The sequence below is a fragment of the Pagrus major genome, chromosome 9 (assembly GCF_040436345.1).
Source record: "Pagrus major chromosome 9, Pma_NU_1.0".
NCBI classification, from domain to species: domain Eukaryota; kingdom Metazoa; phylum Chordata; class Actinopteri; order Spariformes; family Sparidae; genus Pagrus; species Pagrus major.
Genome location: NC_133223.1, coordinates 12,183,178 through 12,202,328, shown reverse-complemented (window position 1 = coordinate 12,202,328; position 19,151 = coordinate 12,183,178). Strand labels below are relative to the sequence as shown.

At 41.8% G+C, this 19,151-nt stretch overlaps 4 protein-coding genes across 4 annotated transcripts; 2 read left to right on the top strand and 2 right to left on the bottom strand.

Moving 5' to 3' along the window:
* Nucleotides 1-486: 486 nt before the first annotated feature.
* On the bottom strand, nt 487-3,944 carry cln5 (CLN5 intracellular trafficking protein). Its single transcript, XM_073473553.1, has 4 exons — nt 3,716-3,944; nt 2,697-2,871; nt 1,510-1,735; nt 487-1,136 (listed from the first exon to the last, which is right to left on the bottom strand). Exons 1-4 carry the CDS (start codon nt 3,817-3,819, stop codon nt 649-651), a joined length of 993 nt encoding a protein of 330 aa, XP_073329654.1. The 5' UTR covers nt 3,820-3,944; the 3' UTR covers nt 487-648.
* Nucleotides 3,945-4,496: 552 nt separating this feature from the next.
* On the top strand, nt 4,497-7,424 carry LOC141002756 (glutamine amidotransferase-like class 1 domain-containing protein 3, mitochondrial). The gene is made up of 4 exons (XM_073474147.1): nt 4,497-4,726; nt 5,691-5,862; nt 6,034-6,232; nt 6,911-7,424. Exons 1-4 carry the CDS (start codon nt 4,532-4,534, stop codon nt 7,104-7,106), a joined length of 762 nt encoding a protein of 253 aa, XP_073330248.1. The 5' UTR covers nt 4,497-4,531; the 3' UTR covers nt 7,107-7,424.
* Nucleotides 6,724-10,814, bottom strand: acod1 (aconitate decarboxylase 1). Its single transcript, XM_073474145.1, has 5 exons — nt 10,780-10,814; nt 10,430-10,591; nt 9,993-10,082; nt 9,689-9,888; nt 6,724-8,503 (listed from the first exon to the last, which is right to left on the bottom strand). The coding sequence occupies exons 1-5, from the start codon at nt 10,789-10,791 to the stop codon at nt 7,546-7,548; spliced, it is 1,422 nt and encodes a 473-aa protein (XP_073330246.1). The 5' UTR covers nt 10,792-10,814; the 3' UTR covers nt 6,724-7,545.
* A 2,690-nt stretch (nt 10,815-13,504) lies between these two features.
* On the top strand, nt 13,505-14,434 carry kctd12.1 (potassium channel tetramerisation domain containing 12.1). The gene has a single exon (XM_073474146.1). The coding sequence runs from the start codon at nt 13,505-13,507 to the stop codon at nt 14,369-14,371; it is 867 nt and encodes a 288-aa protein (XP_073330247.1). The 3' UTR covers nt 14,372-14,434.
* The last annotated feature ends 4,717 nt before the right edge of the window (nt 14,435-19,151 follow it).

Below are 19,151 nucleotides of genomic sequence, written 5' to 3'. Positions count from 1 at the left end.
CAATGTGGGATGGGCCAAATATTGGCCTAACTATCTATAGGCTATAGCCACGGGCTATTTGATGGATATAGACTCAGATCACATCCCTGGAAAGAATGATCAACAAAAAGAGCAGAGAGCACCCTGATGACTTCTTGTCCATTTTGTAATAAAAGGTTCAAATGCAGGAATTCACCAACAAAGGCCGGGAAGAAGACTGCAAGCTAAAAAAACATGTAAACGATGCACAGCTGAAAATATTTTGAAAAATAGCATCACAAATGTTTTATAAGGAAGGGAATGCATTAAACATGTTTGACATGCCTCGAGGATGATCACATTGCATTTAGGTGAGAAACACTACATGTAAACAGAACTTTGTTTACAAGAAGACCACACAGGGCACCTTTAAGTGTATGTGATGTGGTTGAAAGCCCCAGAATCGGTACTAAATGGACCTTGTGATGAGTGTTTTCTCAGTGTATAGAATGAAATTCACACCCTGACTTTTTTTTTATTATTATTATTATTATATTTTTATTTATGTTCATGTCTGGCTTTTGGACAATCCTTTAATCATAAAGAAAAACAACAAAACAAAACAAAACAGATTAATTATTAATGAAAATTTGCAGGCCTTGATGAAAACACTGTAATTAAAGTTTGATTTTAGGGCAAAGGCACCTCTTCATATGTAATCTGCACGTACGGAGGCTTCATCGGCAGATGCCAGTACTCAAAGTTGTAGTAGAGGTAGAAGCTCTTGTCCAACACCACCTTCTTGTACGCCTCCAACAGACTGAAGGCAAAGTCTTTAAATGACTGGTGCGGTCTGAACGGGTGGTAAAATTTCCGGATGTCCGTTGCCAGATTCTTCAGGGCAGGCTGTCCAAATATGGCGCTGTCGTTGCCCAGGTAGGTGGGTTCCCCGCTGAACAGGTAGATCTTGGTGTAGTTTGTTTGAGTTCTGCTGGACAGTTTGGCTCCGAGCTCAGTCAGTTTCCTGTATGTGCGGTGGACAAACTGGGAGCAGTCGTAAGACTCGAACCACACTGTGGCGTTAGGGCTGGGGTCAGAGCGAACTGTCCATGTCTCGTAGTAGATCCCTGTCTCGTTGTCGTCCTGGACCCACTGGGCCATGTCATTAAATTGGTTCCCTGGAGAAGGAAAGAAAAACAATTATGTACCAGAACTGGCAAGTGTCGATCCGAGGAAATCCAACAAAGGGAGGGTGAAAATGTTTTTTCTGGCTGAGATTAAAGAAGTCACAATACTGCTGTGTGGAGACAAAGACGCGATAAAAATAGTGAAGTGTCGCTCATTGAAGTGTTTTTATTAGTTTAAGGACAACAATGGGATGTACAGCAAAACTATAACAGACTGAAGCTACACAGGAAACGCTTCCCATCTGTAATATCACAAGCCAAGATGACAGAGCATAAGCTCTGAAACAAATCCACTCATACTGTATTTATACTTTCTGTTGACCTCTATGAGTAAAAATACAAAACTGTACCTGTAAAGCCTTACCTGTGATCTCTCCCAGTTTCTCCAAGGTGCCATTTTGTGACCAGTGTAAGTCATCGATGCCTTCAAAGAAGCAGGCAGCCCCCTGGTTGCACCAGAACGGTGCGTTCTCCTCAGGTCTGAGGTGAGGGAAGGTGCAGTTACCCAGCTGAAACAGCTCATACCACTCCATGGTGAAGTTGGCGCCCGTCTCTGAACTGCTGAACCCAACGGCATCATGCATGATATGCTGTGAATCAAACACAGACATAATATTTACTCTCAAGCTGTGTTTACATGGAAAGATGTATGCCAAATTTAGACGAGAAGGGTCCAAAACCTGCAGGGCAGGGGGCCACCAGGACCAGGTGATTTAATCTAAGAAATACTGTAACCGCAGCCTCAGTGTGTGGACATGCAGAGGGGTGTACAGCTGTGACTCTATGAATACAGTCGTAAGTTGCACTTCCATATTAACAGCCTTACTATATTTAATTACACATCTTTGTCAGATATAACCTGTTCAACCACCTGCAGCAGCATAGTAGTATAGTCATCTTAATCTCAGAATTATTAACACAAAGACTCTTTGCGCTAATGATGGCTGTTTTACTCCTTGGAGAGCACATTTAGTTCTGAAGATTTTATCTTTTTTTTTTAAGTGACAAAAACTATAGTGACCACAGGATGAAATACTCAATTATGATTTTTTAAAACCCATTCAACAATGTATTTCATCAAAACAGCCAAAAAAGTACAAAAATGTTAAACATTTTTTGTAATTTTATCCTGAAGTACAATATACGCAAAGCCAATATAATTCAGACTTTATCAGTCAACACAAAGATTATGTATCTAACAACAGAATTACCATTTTATTTTTACCAGTAGAGAGTAAATTCATAGGCAAGTATTTTGATAATTGATTAATCTCTCCATCGTTATTTAAGGAAAAATGTCAAACGTGCTGGTTCCAGCTTCTTAAATGTGAGGATTTGCTGTTTTTTATTTCATTTATGTAGTTCATTTATGACAGTAAATAATTTGGGGGTTGTGGGCTGTTTGAAGACGTCACTTTGGGCTCTGGGAAATTGTAATCAGCATTTTTCACAATTGTTTAACATTTTATAGACTAAACATTTAATCAATCAATTGTGAAAATAATCACTTGTTGCAGCCCTAATTCACAATAAGGAGATAAATGTACTTACAAATTTCCCCAACAAATCTCCATACTTGAATTCCCACACAGGCGTTTGCAGTCGATAAACTGAGATGACGTCGCTGTCTCTCATGTAGGGAATCCGTCCGTCTCGGTCTCCAGTGGGACAGAACGGGAAGAGAGCTTCACAGTAAGAGTCCACGTCAGGGCGACGATCAAACCGCCTGTGGATGACATAAGGGATGCAGACAGCACCGGGGAGAGTTTATACCACTACACCCACTTTTTTGTTACATGGTTAGTCAGCATTAAGTCACAGGGGTCCTGTTCAGTTCAGATTTGCCCAGCTTTAGTGCACTGACAATCTAGACCATGTCCAATGAGGTCTTAAAATAAAAAGAAACAGGTAAAAGGGTTTGTAAATCTGACAAATGGCAAGAATTTGTCCATGTTAGTTCAGGTTTAATCAGTCCCAGCATATTGTTTTTTACAGATAAGACTAATAGAAGACGAAAGACGAATCCCACACACCCACAACAGAAGATTATGTCTCTTTTTCTTTATTTATTGTGTAGATCGGGAAATGTCTATGGTTGTGTCATGTGACGTGTCTGCCTTGTGTCAATCAATCATGACTGTCATTTCATCAAAAGTCATGATCAATGCCTACAGTTGTGCTCTTAATTCTTCACTGGTGTTGTACAAAACACTTCTATGAAATTCAAAACTAGATAACAAGAAAAGTAGATTTCCAAAGTTCCAGGAGTCATGTGAACGCACCGGCCATAACTTAGTAAACTGTGCTCAGATCAGCTAAAGATCTGTTAATTAAAGGGACAGTACACAGATTGTGTCTGACATTCACTGTCTGATTAACAGTTCAGGGAAGTTGAAGCATCCGTAACACTGGCTGATTTGGAGGAAAACAAAGAACGATAATAAAACATGAGAAAACAATAACGTTTTAAGACTCAGTCAGTCTGAAGTTAGGGCAGGAGTCTCTCACATGACTTCAAGTTACAGAGCAGACTCAGCATGGAGAAGTTTGTTTACTGTCTGTCTTCATACCTGTAGGGGACGGGCCACTGCTGCTGTCCATAACTCCTGAACTGAGCCACGACATGAAGAAACAGGAGCAGGCTTAAACACAGAGCAGCCTCCATGTGAGTCATGCTGAAGCCTCGGACACAGACGACAGAGCAGCAGACGTTACAGAGACAGTCCTCCGCCCATGATCCTTCCTCTCTGCGCTGACTTCCTCATTGCTGGTCACGTGCTTTTGTTGATGAGACGAAATCACATGAGGGGAGTTATTCATGTGAAAGACATCGAGCCTTATGAGGAAATAAATATAAGTAAATAAGTCAATAAAAAAATACGTACATGATGGTTAATGAACGAATAAATCAGATTTCAAATCAGATTGATTTTCATTTTTCAACTGAAAAAAAATTTGTTTTTACTATCTTATGTTTTGTATACTAATGATTATAAATATTAAATTATTTTAATAATTTACTTAGTGTATTTACTTGGCTGACTATCTATATGATTTTGTCACATGTACAGTACATAATAATAAGTATATAATTATATAATAATACATAATAAGGACTTATTTTTTATTTTAAATAAAAAATTGGCTAAATAGATGGATAACTAATTTAACAGATTGAAGAGTATCATCTGTAACTGAAATTGAAATAATTTAAACTAGTTATTACTACTTATATCTTACTTAATATCTAATGTCAGAAACATCAGCAGGCCTCGCTGCAGTGCTCAGGTTCACACACAAGATGGCGCTGAAGCACCGACGAGCCTGAATCAAAGCGCCGTGAACGCAGAAGAAGAAGACGCCGTCCTCTCCGCTGACAGTCCGCCATGCTCACCCTGCTGCACCACAGCGGACGTACACTGCTGACATCCAGGACAGCTCAGGCAGTCAGGCTCAGTTACTACTCCACACAGATGGGGAAGCGCGTGGCTGTGGTGTTGGCGGGCTGCGGAGTGTATGACGGCAGTGAGATCCACGAGGCCTCCGCTGTTCTGGTCCACCTGAGCAGAGGAGGTGCGAGTGTAAGTCCACACACAGCTTAGGTCTACAAGTGCTGCGTATAGTGTGTGTGTGTTTGTAGTTGTGTGTGAGAGAGAGATACACCCCACAACCTCATGATCAGGAAGTTAGCTCTTAATGTGGTCTGATACAATAAAACTGTAGGATGCAAATATAGTATAAGTAAATATAAATTCATTTTTTGGGGAACTTGAGAACTGACTTCCACATTGTTTGACTCTGAGTCTGATCAGTGAAGTTACACACATTGTGCACGGCTGTAAGGCCTTTAAAGGATGAGTTTACAACAGTATCCACCTGCCCACACTGTATGTACATTTTGAGGGAATATCTTAAATTTATCTTAAGGTAAGCAGCTTCAGCAGTCTGAGTTAGACAAACCCAGTAGGTATTTAGTGGGGTTTCATTATGAAGTGTTACCATCCCTCTGCTGCAGCTGAGCAAGGAAACTTTCCAGCAAAACCAAAGGTGGAGTTTATACTGAAAAGACTGCAACTTTGCAATATAACCACATTTGAATGGACTAACTGAGACTTATTGCAAGGATTACCATAAAAGATATTCTATCCCGTCATAGCTCTGCGATGCCTGTGTGTCACAGCTGTTTTCTATATCTGTGATGTGTAAAATGAAGCATATAACGTATGGATATGTGTGCATTAAGCAGAGCTCTTGAGTCTTCTGCCTAAACAATAAGGTGATTTATCAGTTAATCAATGTTGTTAAGTAATTGAAAAGAATGTTGGTGATTATTTTTGAAGTAAATGTATTTAAACATTCTCTGGTTACAGCTGTCCAATAAGAAACCAGGCAACTTTGTCCAGTTTGTAAAGTCATGTTATGATGGCCATTTTATCAACAAAAGATGTTCAAACGTATCATTAGTTGCTGTCCTAATGGGTGTATGGTGTTTTTGTTTTTGTGTATCATGAACTGAGTCCTCACCTTCTTCTTTATCGTCTGCAGGTAAACATGTTTGCCCCCAACATTGACCAGATGCACGTGGTGAACCACCTGAAAGGAGAACCGTCTGAGGAGAAGAGAAACGTGCTGGTGGAAAGTGCTCGACTGGCCCGTGGAAACATTCAGGATCTGTCTGAACTCAGTGTCAAAGACCACGATGCTGTTATATTCCCAGGTTTGGACTCAACAACACCATAGCCATTTAACCATTGATTTTCCTGACCAAAATTATTTGCCCCTTAATCCACCTAGGAATGCTTGAACAACTTAAACTTCATTACTAAACTTACACTTTTGTCCATGTGATCATTGAATAAATTCATCTTATTTCTCCCACGTCTTGTAGGCGGTTTTGGGGCAGCGAAGAACCTCTGTACCTGGGCAGTGCAGGGGAAGGACTGCTCTGTTAATGACGAGGTCAAGGCCGCCCTGCAGGCGTTCCACACTGAGGGTAAACCCATCGGCCTCTGCTGCATCTCACCTGTTCTGGCTGCCAAGGTGTTTCCCGGCTGTGAGGTCACTGTCGGTGTCGAGAAGGATGACAAGTGAGTCTAATTGAGCACTACAGATATGAGTTTGCAGGTCTTGGGGAGTACTTTGCATTTGTAAAAGCAGTTGTATAAAGCCTTTTGGAGCTGAACAAAATCTGGTGAAGTATGAAGTAATGTCATTTGAGTCCGAGTTTGACAACAAGTTTGAAAATGAAAAAGTTCTATGTAGCCTGCACCTCGTCTGTGCTTGAGGCTGAGGGCTCCAGGCTACATTAGCCACTCCTAGCATAGTGCAAACCCGTATCTCGGACTGAAGTGTTCACACCAAGTTAATTGTTAAGATGACAACAAGGCCAAGAAGTCCTACAGAGCTTATTATAGTTTTCCTGTGTAATGAGAGATTAGTTGTACTTACTTTCTGTTTTATTTCCAAATAAAGTTATTTGTCTAAACTGCTGGATCTTTATTTTCGTAGCCTGAAATTTTGTAACAAACTTTAATTATCGTTTACGTGTCAACAGAATGAGAAGAGCCAACACATTCGGAATAAAATCATTTTATTGTATGGTTAGACTTAAAATTGTGATTTTAACATATCTATGGTTTATCATCTTTAATTTACAGTGAATTACTAATGTCACTGCTCTCTACTGTTTGTGTACGTGAGAAATAAACCTCTGAGTCTCTTCAAGCAGCGAATCATTATGTGGTGCCTCTTTCTTTTCCTCTCAGGTACCCCGATACTACTGGCACTGCAGACGCCATCAACCAGTTGGGCTGCAAGCACGTGAGTAAGAGCGTCAGCGAGAGCCACGTGGACGAGAAGAACAAGCTGGTCACCACCTCGGCCTTCATGTGCAACGCTCCGATACACGAGATATTTGACGGAATCGGAGCGATGGTGAAGGACGTGCTGAAGCTCGCTTGATTCCACTGATGCTCAAAAGATGGTGGAAACAGAAAGAAAAGAATGAGGGACTGCCGCTTCAGTGAGCTTGATCGTAGCTGCCTGCTGAACTAAATGATGTGACAGTAACTGTTTGATCAAAAGCACTTCCAGTTATACATGTTTGTAGTAGAAGTTTGCATCATATGGTCTGATTTATTTTGCAATAATCTCTGTTTAGCTCAATCTTACTGGATTATGTTCTGATGCAGTGGATCAGTGTCATTGTTGATCACATTTTAGAAAAACAACAGCAGGTATGGTATTGTACAAAAAAGTGCAATAAAAAGTTAAAGTTCACTCTTTCAGTCCACTTTATTTTGAGTATAAAATATTTACATTCTTGTGAAAGTTTAAAATATGAAATGGCTTCACACGGATAAACACACTCTGTACTCTGGCTTCATCAGACACTGTATAATCACAACATCCTTGAGCTGTAAAACTGCTTGTGTTCACTACTCGTCATTCTCAGATATGAACTCAAGATAGAGCTTTCTCTCACTCTCTCAATGTCTCCTATCACATCAATCACACCCTCCACCCCCTCTGTGCACAACACTGAGGAAGCATTAACACTGAACTTCTCCACCAGGTCCCTCTGACTCAGTGGCTTCCTCCAGTGGCCATAAAAGGTATCACATCTGGCCATAAAACTCTGCCCCTGTGTTTCCAGCTCCACCTCACAGTACATCTTGTCAAAGCTGGGTGTGTTAACTTCAGGGGTCTCCACCCTGACTTTTGACAGGAGCTCCTTCAGAGCAGGGCGGTTAATCTGAGCTTCATTGTAGGAAGACACTGTCACTTTGTTGTCCAGCAGGGCTGAGCAGGCGTTGAACTGGAACGAGTGCCTGGCTTGGTGCTCTGTGGCAGGCAAGGGGCAGTCAACGTACTTGGATGGAGGCACTCGAAGCGTGACCTGCCTGATCTGGTTCAGGTCAAAGTTCCCGACTGTATTTTCAAGCTTTGTGCGGGCTGCCAGTGCAGCATCCACAACCCAGTGCATCCCCAGATGAGCAGGGATGCGTTTGAAGGCCACATCCTGATCCTCCAGAATCCATTTAAAGTCACCAGGAGCTAAATCTGCCATCACTGAAGGACTGTAGTCCTTATAGTAAACCCCAAACCCACGGTCCATATCCAGAATGGCCGGATTCCCCTCCAGGCCCAGCTGAGCCAGCTGAGCGGCCTCCAGGCCTCTCCGAGCAGCGTTTCCAATATGGAGAGGTTTGGTTTGTGTGGCAGCGTTGGCCAAAGGAGCTCCAGCTGAGGAGGCTGCAATAGCCAGAGCATGACAACACTGTGCAGGAGACAGAGCCAGGAGCTTAGCTGAGGCTGCAGCACTGCCCATCACACCAACAACACTGGGAGGGTGGAATCTGAGAGTGTCGGGAAAGAGGAGGAAAGATGACCAAAAACATTAGTTTCTACTGGAGTTTAATAACAGATTGTTTGAGGTTCTGTTAAAGAGCCGAAATGATTACACATTAATTATGTTATATTATAAACAAATGCCAACCTTTACTGGCTCCAGTTTCTCAAAGGTGAGTGTGGGCTTTTATTTTTCTTTGTCTTATGTGATAATAGACTGTTGGGTTTAGACAACGAAACAAGCAGTTTGAGGACATCACCTTGGGTCTGACAGAACTTGTAATGGACATTTTTTCAGGTAGGTTAATTGAGAATAACCACTACTCAGAGCTTTTGGACATTAAAGGGGTCATAACAAAAAAATAATGTATTACACAACTTTTTTCCACATACTTTCTGTCCAGATTTTGAGACATTTATCTTTCTATTTCTACTTGCATTGCTTGTAGTGCACACAGCATAATGAAATTATATTAGAACAACTTGAAAAACACCAGCTTGTCTTTTTTGGTATAATCCATATCCACCGTGACTATATATTTTTTTTTTATCGGAACTACTTTCTATTGAAAATCTCTAAGAAAACTGTTGACAGTGGAAAGTCAGAATGGAGACATATTTATATGTTTATATATTTTGCAGCTCTCAATGCAAACAGTAACAAAAGTACCCCACTCAAAATTAGTTAGGGTTATTGGGATATGGGAAAGTCAAATTAAATGTGTCGCATTATTTTTGGGGACCAAGAATATTCACATAACACAAAATAAAATGTCAGTCACAGAATAAACACTAAAGTTAAACACTAAAATATTCCGAACTAATTTTGAGTAGTGTACTTTGATGATGTGAAGTAGCGTATGATCATGGGATCCTATATTGATGAACAACCACCATCTAGTCATTTGTGGACATTTGTTGTTACAATGTTACATATTATACCTTTAAATGTAATTTTCCAGTACTGTGAATACCACAGTCTCGAATCTATTGACCCACTCCACCTCTAAAACCTCAGATAAAACCAAGACTATCTACATGGCTAGGTGCCACAAGAGGTAGGTGTTTTACTTTTTGTAATTTGGGTGAAACAACCCTTTAACACTGTAATATTTCCCACTACATTAATTTACAATTGGACACAAAATGTGCACATTATCCAGAACAGTCTGATGTTGGTTCATATATCTCACCTTTCAGGGATATTGTAGGCCTCTTTGGAGAACCTCATGAGTCTGCCCTGCACCTCGATGCCAACGTTGAAGGCCAGCAGCAGGTCCAGACCAGAGGGCCGGCTGGGCAGTGACTCTGCCAGGGCCAGCAGGGCCGGCAACACAGCTCCTGAGGGATGAGTCGCAGGGTGCCAAGTGTCGTCAAAATCCATGGAGTGAACCTATTACCAAACAATGTGTCAGAACAGATAATCAGAGGTCCAACCACCACCATGTGTTCTTTATGGTTTCTATGTAATATGAAGCATTTTTTGACCAAGCTTACCGCAACGCCATTGACAAATGCAGCATAAGGAGGAGGAAGAGTTATCTCTGATTTACCCCAAACACTGCTCCTCTCCTCTGACGAAAACATCTGCAATCAGACAGATTCATATGAGGATAAGTGTGCAACTCATTATGAATACAAGCCAATTATCACAAACACAATTATGAACAAATAGCAGCATGAAAGAGATTATATCAACTAATTGGCTTATTGAAGAAACACAGGAAGCAGACTAATAATGTAAACAAGGAAATTAATGCACAACAGTGGGTCATACTTATTCAATTAGTCGCTAAGTACTTTAGTTTTCAGATCAGCACAGACAACTTCTGATGAGGCCAAAGAAATATGGATTTGATGATGATCACAAATCAACACTAATAAAAAGAGATACTGAGTATATACCTCCACTCCACTCCGGTATTCTACCTTACCTGGCTGTACTTGAGAACCTTGTTGAAGACAGCTGTCCTGGTTCCTAACAGACCAACACCCAGGTTGTCCAGCATCATCCTTTTGCTCCTGTTAATCACACCATCTGTCAGCTGAGTGGTGCTGAGGCCATGGATAGCAGCTCCAAAGCTCTCTGTAATACCCTGGAAAGGTGAAACAGGGCCAGTCAGTCTAAAAGACAGAGACAGTAGGCCTATATAACCAGGCTGAGGAGTTAAAGGGTTACTAGAGATTTGTCTTTAAACGCAAAAATACTCTCCAAAAGGCATCTAAATTTAATCTCATATACCGAAAAAAATTGTATTCAAGTATGAATAGAAAACAGTGATACCTTGCGTAGCATGTTGCAGCTCAACAATGTCTTCGAGTGGCAAAACATTGTAGTTCAAGAGCCTTTTATAGGACATTTCACCATCTGAAGGCCTTTTTTCCAAATTTCCATAGTGGCAAAAAAACATTGTGATGAGGAGTCAGGAGTTTCACAATGACTGGACTTCGTCTTTCACTTTCTCTTCTCTTGCTCATTCTGGCAAATTTGCAAAATCTCCTGTTTATACATTGTTTTAATTACACATGCTTGAGCTTGAAAGCTAAATGCAGCTTCAGGTATCAAATAAGTATAAAACAACCTATGTTGGTTCTCTTTGAGACAGAAAAGTTATTAAAAAAGAATAGACCTGTGTGTTATAAGGGAAACCACATAATTAAAAATAAAAAGCATCACAGTGAACCCTTGCTGTATTTTTGTTGGTCATTCTAAGCCTGTGGGACTGTGAGAATTTATTTTATATAACAGTATGAGGGTCAAATCACTGACTCAGACAAAGCAATTATCTTCTGTCTTTCACAATCGGTTTCTTTTTGAGATGATGGAAATTCTGCTCCTCGCTATTGGAAGTTTTGAACAGGATGACACAAGTCTCAAACAAATCACTCGCGACAATCACTTGATGGATGTCTGTCCCTCAACAGCTGGGAAAATAATGAAAACAACTTGGCAACTCAACAACACATGGTTACTGACCTTTAATGTCAGATGCACCCACACAACTCCGACAGATGTGGCAACAGCTGATTGACTGACTGTCAGCATCACACACTCTTACAATCCTATGTGGCTGTCTAGTTTCCTCCTTAGCATGTCGATTTTTATCGTTTAGGTTAGTTTAGTTGAGATAATTAATAAGCTTTTACAAGCAACCCCTGGCAACTAAAGGAGCACCCCATTTGCTCTTATTAACAAAATGCTGGCCTTCCAAGAATACAGATAGAGAAATAAAGAACCTTTAGCTTTTTCTGATTTTTTCTTTAATTTATGTGCTCTATAGCCTCAATAGATATTGTCGAGACGCCTCCTCTCCAGTGGTCTATGGTTTTTTTAGTCTGCTCGGGGACCTCTCAATCAAAACAAAACAAAAGACAGAAGTACTATGGGATCATGGGAGTTGCTTTGCTCATTGTAAAACAACCACCATGACAAATTAAAAAAAAACTATCTACATTACTCAGGCAGAAATGTTCACAGAGTGGTCATGTTTTGTAGTTTTATTCACCTTAGGTTTAGGTTTCACCTTAGTAACGTTCCCCAACTTCCCCAACTTACTGTTGTTAATGACACGTTATACAGATTATATTAAAGTACAGTAATAAACCACAAACTGCAGATGCAAATCACCTCACTGGATGCAAAGTAATTTATAGGGCAGTAGAGATGATACATCATTGTGTGTCGGTTATCTGACTGTGTGTGTGCGTGTGTATCATTCGTATCCACAACATTGTGTGGCATTTCAAATAAAAATAAATATATTTAATCAAGATTCTTTATTTTTTTAACATCTAAAACTTGTTTTGTCCCAGAATCACCCTATCTCACCAAAGTCTTCTTCTAAAATGTGGACATGAGGCCTGTCCTCACAAGGATTTGTTTTTAAACTGTCCATAACGAGTCCAACAGTGTTAGGCCTTTCAAATCCTGGTGCCTACATTACAACAAGGCAACTTGGTCACTGAGGGACATCACTGGAGGCAATTTAGATTTAGATGCATATCACATGCAGCTTCCTCTGAAGCCACTAAATACTTTACGCTGCGTTTTTCCACATATGCAGCAGTACTCCTCAAGACCTGTAAAGATACTTTAATGTGTAGACTTGGTCGAATTACCTTTCTAGTTAGTTAGTTAGTTCGTTCAGGGAATGGATGTCATGCAGAAGTACAAAGTAGAAATACTCCCTCCCTCCCTCCCTTTGTACCTCAAACTAACTGTGAGCACCAGTTTGATTTAAAGAGAGAGCCTTTGTTGCCAGTCCTCATTTCTTCAAAGGGCTCTTTCAGAGTTAAGACTCTCTCTCTCTCTCTCTCTCTCTCTCTCTCTCTCTCTGTGTGTGTGTGTGCGTGTGTGAGAGAGAGAGAGTGTGTGGTAGATGGCTGCATTTCCATCACAGTTGCAATGGGTGTCACTCTTTCCATATTTTCCAACCATTTCCTGATTCAAACATTCACCCTGTCCAGCTGTATGTTTTCTGGTTGTGTGTCTCCCTATGGGCTATGTTAAAACAAATCTAAATATAGTTGGTTTTCATCACATTTGATTAATTAAATACTCATCAGGGGGTGGGCTACATTTATACTGATGACAGACATGACAAAAAAACAAACAAAACAAATGACACATAATCGAACGTGGGTGCTTGCTTTAAGTGATGCTGGAGGAGAACATATGGATTTGCTCCCCATCTCTCCCTCTCTCTCTCTCTCTCTCTCTCTCTACACACACACACACACACACACACACACACACACACACACACACACACACACAGGCAGATACATAGAGAGAGAGCGCTGTACAGAGACAGTGTGCCTATGTTTTAGGCAACACAGTCATGTTATAGTTGAATGTCAATTTAACGGTCACCACCCCCCCCCCTCCCCCCCGTCACGCACGCGCACTCACGCACGTGGTGAGTCCAGGCTTCATAAACAAGCCGCTGCCACTTGGCTGCTCAGTGCTCCCACTGATCCCACATCAGTGCAGCGGCTCTCAGAGGAAGATGGCACTGGCCGACACAGAGCGCGGAGGGTCCAACTGCGGCGACTCTTGTTCTCCGTTTTCAGAGATTATCGAGCTGAATGTCGGCGGACAGGTTTATGTGACCAGACACAAAACTCTCATCGCCGTCCCAGACTCGCTGCTGTGGACCATGTTCAGCAAGAAGACACCCAAGGAGTTGGCGAGAGACAGCAAGGGGCGCTTCTTCTTGGACAGGGACGGCTTCTTGTTCCGCTACATCCTAGACTATCTCCGAGACCTGAACTTGGTGCTCCCGGACTACTTCCCCGAGAAGAGTCGACTGCAGAGGGAGGCGGACTTTTTCCAGCTGCGGGACCTCGCCAAACGCCTCAGCCCCCGTGTGAGTAAGGACAATTCAATCAGCGAGGAGATCAGCCAGAGTGACACGGAGGAAGGCGCGCTGCAGTGCGGCTCCTCCGGCGCCGTGGAGACTTTACGCACCATGTCGGTCAGCGGGGCCATGCGCTCCCCATCACTGGACTCCAGAAAGTCGGGCTACATCACGGTGGGATACCGCGGCTCGTACACCATTGGCAGAGACATCCAGACCGACGCCAAATTCAGGAGAGTGGCGCGCATCACGGTTTGCGGGAAGACGTCTCTCGCCAAAGAAGTGTTTGGAGACACGCTGAACGAGAGCAGAGACCCGGACAGGCCACCGGAGAGATACACATCCCGGTACTATCTCAAGTATAATTTTCTAGAGCAGGCTTTTGACAAGCTGACAGAGGCGGGCTTCCACATGGTGGCCTGCAGCTCCACAGGCACCTGCGCCTACACCAGCAATGATCCCAACGAGGACAAAATATGGACAAGCTACACTGAGTACGTCTTCTGTCGGGAATAACAAACAGCAAACATGTCACGTTGATGTAAATAGACATTTCATAATCTAGAGGGGAATGTCTTTAAACAGTATTGCATTTGCTGTGTTGAGTGGTTGCCAGTGGCCAGGAGCCACTGCAAAATGTGGACCCATTATTCTAAGAATAGTCAGATAACAGCAGTGTCTAAATGCCCCTGAACATATTCTACTTCTTCTTCTTCTTCTGTCGTGAGAAGATCATGAAAATGTGATGTTCAAATTGCGAAGAGCATCATCCAAAGTCCTACTGCGTGGAGACCACCAACAAGATGCCATCTCATAGCTGTGCATGTCAATGTTTCAGTCATATCTGACTCAGTGCTGTGTGGATGGAGCGGGATCCGAGAAGAGACAAGCAGCAACCAGTATTCAGTGTCATTGTGACTTCTAGGCTTCACATGTTCGGCCAGGTTTTGTATTATCTATAATAGGTTCTTATGAGCAGTTCTATCACTGACATGATTGTAAGTGTATGTGCTTGCTTGGTAGAGTTGTATTTGTTAAACCTGTTCAGATGAAATAAAATCTCTCTATTATTCTCAGCCCTTTTGCCAATCATCCTATCATCTGCCTCACATCTGCACAAAGTGAACAGAATGACAAAATAGTGGCATTCATCTGCCTCCAGCCTTTTAAACTTTACTCAGCGGGGAATCAAAGAGAGAGGCCCTACCAGGGAAACCTCAGCCCATCATGGCACTGAAACAAAAAATCTGTCACACTGTTTTTACCCAGGAGGAGCTACACAGAAGTGAAATGTGAATGGCGGTAATGTGTCTATACTCCTCACTGACTTATAAAGTCCTGACCACAAACTTTCCTTGGCTCTGACTTAATCTATCGCTCCTGTGCACTGTCATTTTAAAGCATCCTGTCTATTTTCTATTCAGCGTCGCCCTGTTATTAAATCACACAAGCAGAAAACCTCCACGTCTGGATATAGTGAGCATGTAAATATTGTCGGAGGAACGGCTTCCGCATATCCATTTTGTCACACGAATTCAGCTGCATGCTGCGTGGATGCAAATAGTGCAGCTGTGCACACATGATGTCATTATCATTTCAAGTGTAAATAATGAAAGGGTCCAGCTGCACACAAATAGGAGGGTCCAGTCTGCCAGGGACTCGGGATGAATGGAGAGCGGATTGGTGCACCTCTGCTGGGAGAGCAGAATCATTTGACTGCATAGTGTACAGCCAGCCAGCCCTGGATTAAAAACACACATGAAATAAGGCTTCACATTTAGAGCCATTGGTGGGATTATAGCACATCAAGGGGCTGATTGACCAGAGGCAGTGATGTAACCACTGTAGGGGTCCGGGGACATCCTCCCAGAGGGAACATCTTCAGGTTTCACATGCTGAACACATCAGGCTGGTTCAGTTTGGCTTGGAGTGCGCTGATGGGACAGGAACACTAAATATGTTTTGGACAGTGATCTGTTTGGGGATCATACATGACTCAAAATATGTTTAATAACAGGCAAATATCTAGATTGAAGACAATTTTGACAATCCACAATAATAAATGTAACGATGGCTGGATTCCATTTAGATGCTCCAGTTTCTCTGTCCTGGTATTGTGCATGCTGGCTCTATGACACTGTCATGGGAGACTTGAAAACAACAGAGCCATAGTTAATGACACCGTGCTTTTCTGTGTTTGGCAAGTCACAATATCTGGAGTGAAAAATGCCTAACTGGTAAGCTTTTCCAAAAAAGTTAACTTGGCTCCCTTTAAATAGGCTGCACACTAAGAATACTTCAACAAGTAACTTAGAAATGGACATGGCACAACTTTGACTGAGTCTGGACATAAAAACGCTGTAAACTCGGGCTTGAGCCACTCTGACAAGTTCATTTAAAAATAATACATTAGTGGATCGAGAAGAATTACTTATACACCACTGTTGTAAATATGGACAGCTGTACATGTGCGTTTGTGTTACATATGATCTAAAACTGGGTCATGATGGGGCGAGGTGCCCTCTAACCCTTAAAATAATCTGCTGGGGGGCCTTTGGAGATCATCTTGTCCTTGGCACGAGCTACACTATGTGTGGCCGTGGGGTCCACAATTTTGCTAATACAGCATCAAGCAAGTGCAACAACGCAAGATGTAGTAAGCCAGCTAATATTAGCTGCTACTCCAACAGGAGAAGCCCAGCTCGTCATCTGTCCATCAGCCTTTTATGTTGCGACTGAAAACGATTAAAAGCCAGTCTGAGATTTACTCTCGTTCGACCTCTTACTACTTGTCGTTCCTACTTTACTCTTCTTAGCTTCCACTGTCAGCGTCCTTCTGTCCCTTCCATTTGCTATGATATCTGTTGAGGCTGTTGAAGCTGGTACGGTTGCTCGCTCGCCCAGCTCCAGTTCTGGTTCCCGTTCCAACGACGCTCCCCGCTAGCATTCCCCGTTCTGGGCCAGAAAACCTCGTCCTTCCAGCGGTCTAAAGCACCTGTGCTAGCAGCGTAAACACGAACACACCCCTGACAATGCTCCAAACTCCCAGTCCAGCTTGCTGCAGGGCTAGCTAGCAGTTAGTTAGCACCTAAACTGGTAATAGACAACTTTTTTGCTTCTACTTATCATTCTGAAGTCAATACTAATTGCACAGTGTAATGGTTGTAAAAAAAAAAAGAAAAAAAGACACCATTCGCATATAGGTTGGTTCCCTATAAACCTCACTTCCACGGCCTGCCCACCGGGCTTGACATTGCCTGCAAAAATGAAGGTTGTATTATGGCACAGAGGAAGCAAGTCTGCACTTGGCAACCGAAACAGGAAGAGGCATTGTTTTGGTGGAACAAGTGAAAATAACTGTGGAAACTCGGCGGCAAAGACGGCAAAGAGTCAGAGTGATAGAAACCAAGGTAAAACAAGAGTGAACAACAGCCATTCACTCAATGGAGAGCGCTCCGGTGCCAAAGTCTGTTCCCTGGTTGCGTGTTTCCTCTTACCACTGGCTCTTGAGATGGTTCAAAATTATAGAGGAACTGTTTTCCCTATTACAACTCAGTATACTATCAAAATGGTTTTAGGACTATTAAGTTAAGCAGGAGTTTATACACTGCAACTTTGTGTTGATGTTGATTTCTTGGCACTCACCTTGTGTCAAGCGCGAGCATTAGGGAGGCATGTTCTATTAAGACCTAACATTTGTTTCAGTATTTCAACAAAGGCTCAGATTCACTGGTGGCTTCTTTGAGTGGGATGTACAGATGAAACAGGAAAACTTGTGTCAATCTAAATGACAATGCAGGTTGACGCTGCATAATCCAGACGGATGACACACTGCTGCAGTAACTGAGATGAGTCCTCACAGTAATATTACTCTCGATACTGTAGACTCAAATGTGTCTGGCATTATAAATCAATCTCCAAGACATTGTCACACGCCTTCACATATGTAAATTATTCTTTGTTGAGTTCGAAGTTACATGTTCGACAAGCTGATCTTTTTGCTTTAAATAAATGTGTTAAATCCTTGAAAAGAGAGACAATAATCAGAAGATGAGTCAATCAGCTCAAACACAAGCTGTCTCATAAAATATGTCCAAACAATCCATTTTGTGATGGATTACGTTTCTTACTGTGTTCAAAGGATTAATACATTTAGTGATCTTGAGATTTGAATTTGAATAACTGCCGAGCCAAACCGAGGTATGATCCAGTTCTCTCCAGACTTTGATAATATTAAAATCTGAAAACAGGCCCAGGAGCTTCTATTAAATGTCTTTGATGTTTACACACGAGACAGTAATAATTACTCTGTTGTTGTCTGCACCAGCTTCCATTGGACCGAACGCAGGACTAGATCAGTCATCGGTCCATCACAGATGATCAACAATCACTGACTCACACCCACATTTACACACAGTACCGCACAAGCAATGCATGTCTGTGGACTGTGGGAGGAAACCCACTCGAACATTGGCAGCGAGGGCTGTCTTTCATTGCTGAACAAATTGTTCAAGCTGTTGCAGCACATGCATTCGAAATCCCATTGTGCACTTGTAGAAATGAATACATTTGAGGCAGTTAAGAGAGAGCAGGATTTCATACCTCCCTCGGGACGCTTGTTATCTATAATTTGAATGAAGTGATAAAAAAATTCAGAATGAGAGCCTGCTTGGATTCAAGGCATTTTGTAATTACAAACTCCAGTGTAATTTTATACATTTTTATCTTCATTCAGGCTATACTTGTCTGTTGTTTAGTCACAGATATTTAAAAGGCAATTATTTGCATATACTAGTGAGTGTGAGTGAGTGTATTGTTCTGACTGTGCATGTATTATTTAATTGGCCTGTTACTGAATATATATGAGGAAAAATAGAAAGAAAACAGAACAAGCAATATGAATGTAATTGGTATTGAAACTGCTAATTGGGAAAAGAAACAAAGGAGTAATGTGAATGTTATAAAATGATACTGTCGTAACCTAAACACAAACAAATTACTGACAATTACTTGAAATTCCTGTGACTGTGTAACCTTTCAGGAAATGCAATAAATGGGTTGTCAGGTTTTTCAGTGTGAGTGATTTTGGGATAACAAAGAACAAAAGAAGGAAGCTCTGAGACAAAGTGAATCAAGGACTGGAGGGAAATAGCAAGACTGAGAGAATATTGACTTTTGATAGTCACTGTTTGTTCCTTTCTCATATTCTTATCTCTATTTGTACTATTTGTACTCTCTGTGCGCATGCTCCACATCGAGCTCCCCGACATGAACCTTAGTGGATCAGGACTGTTTG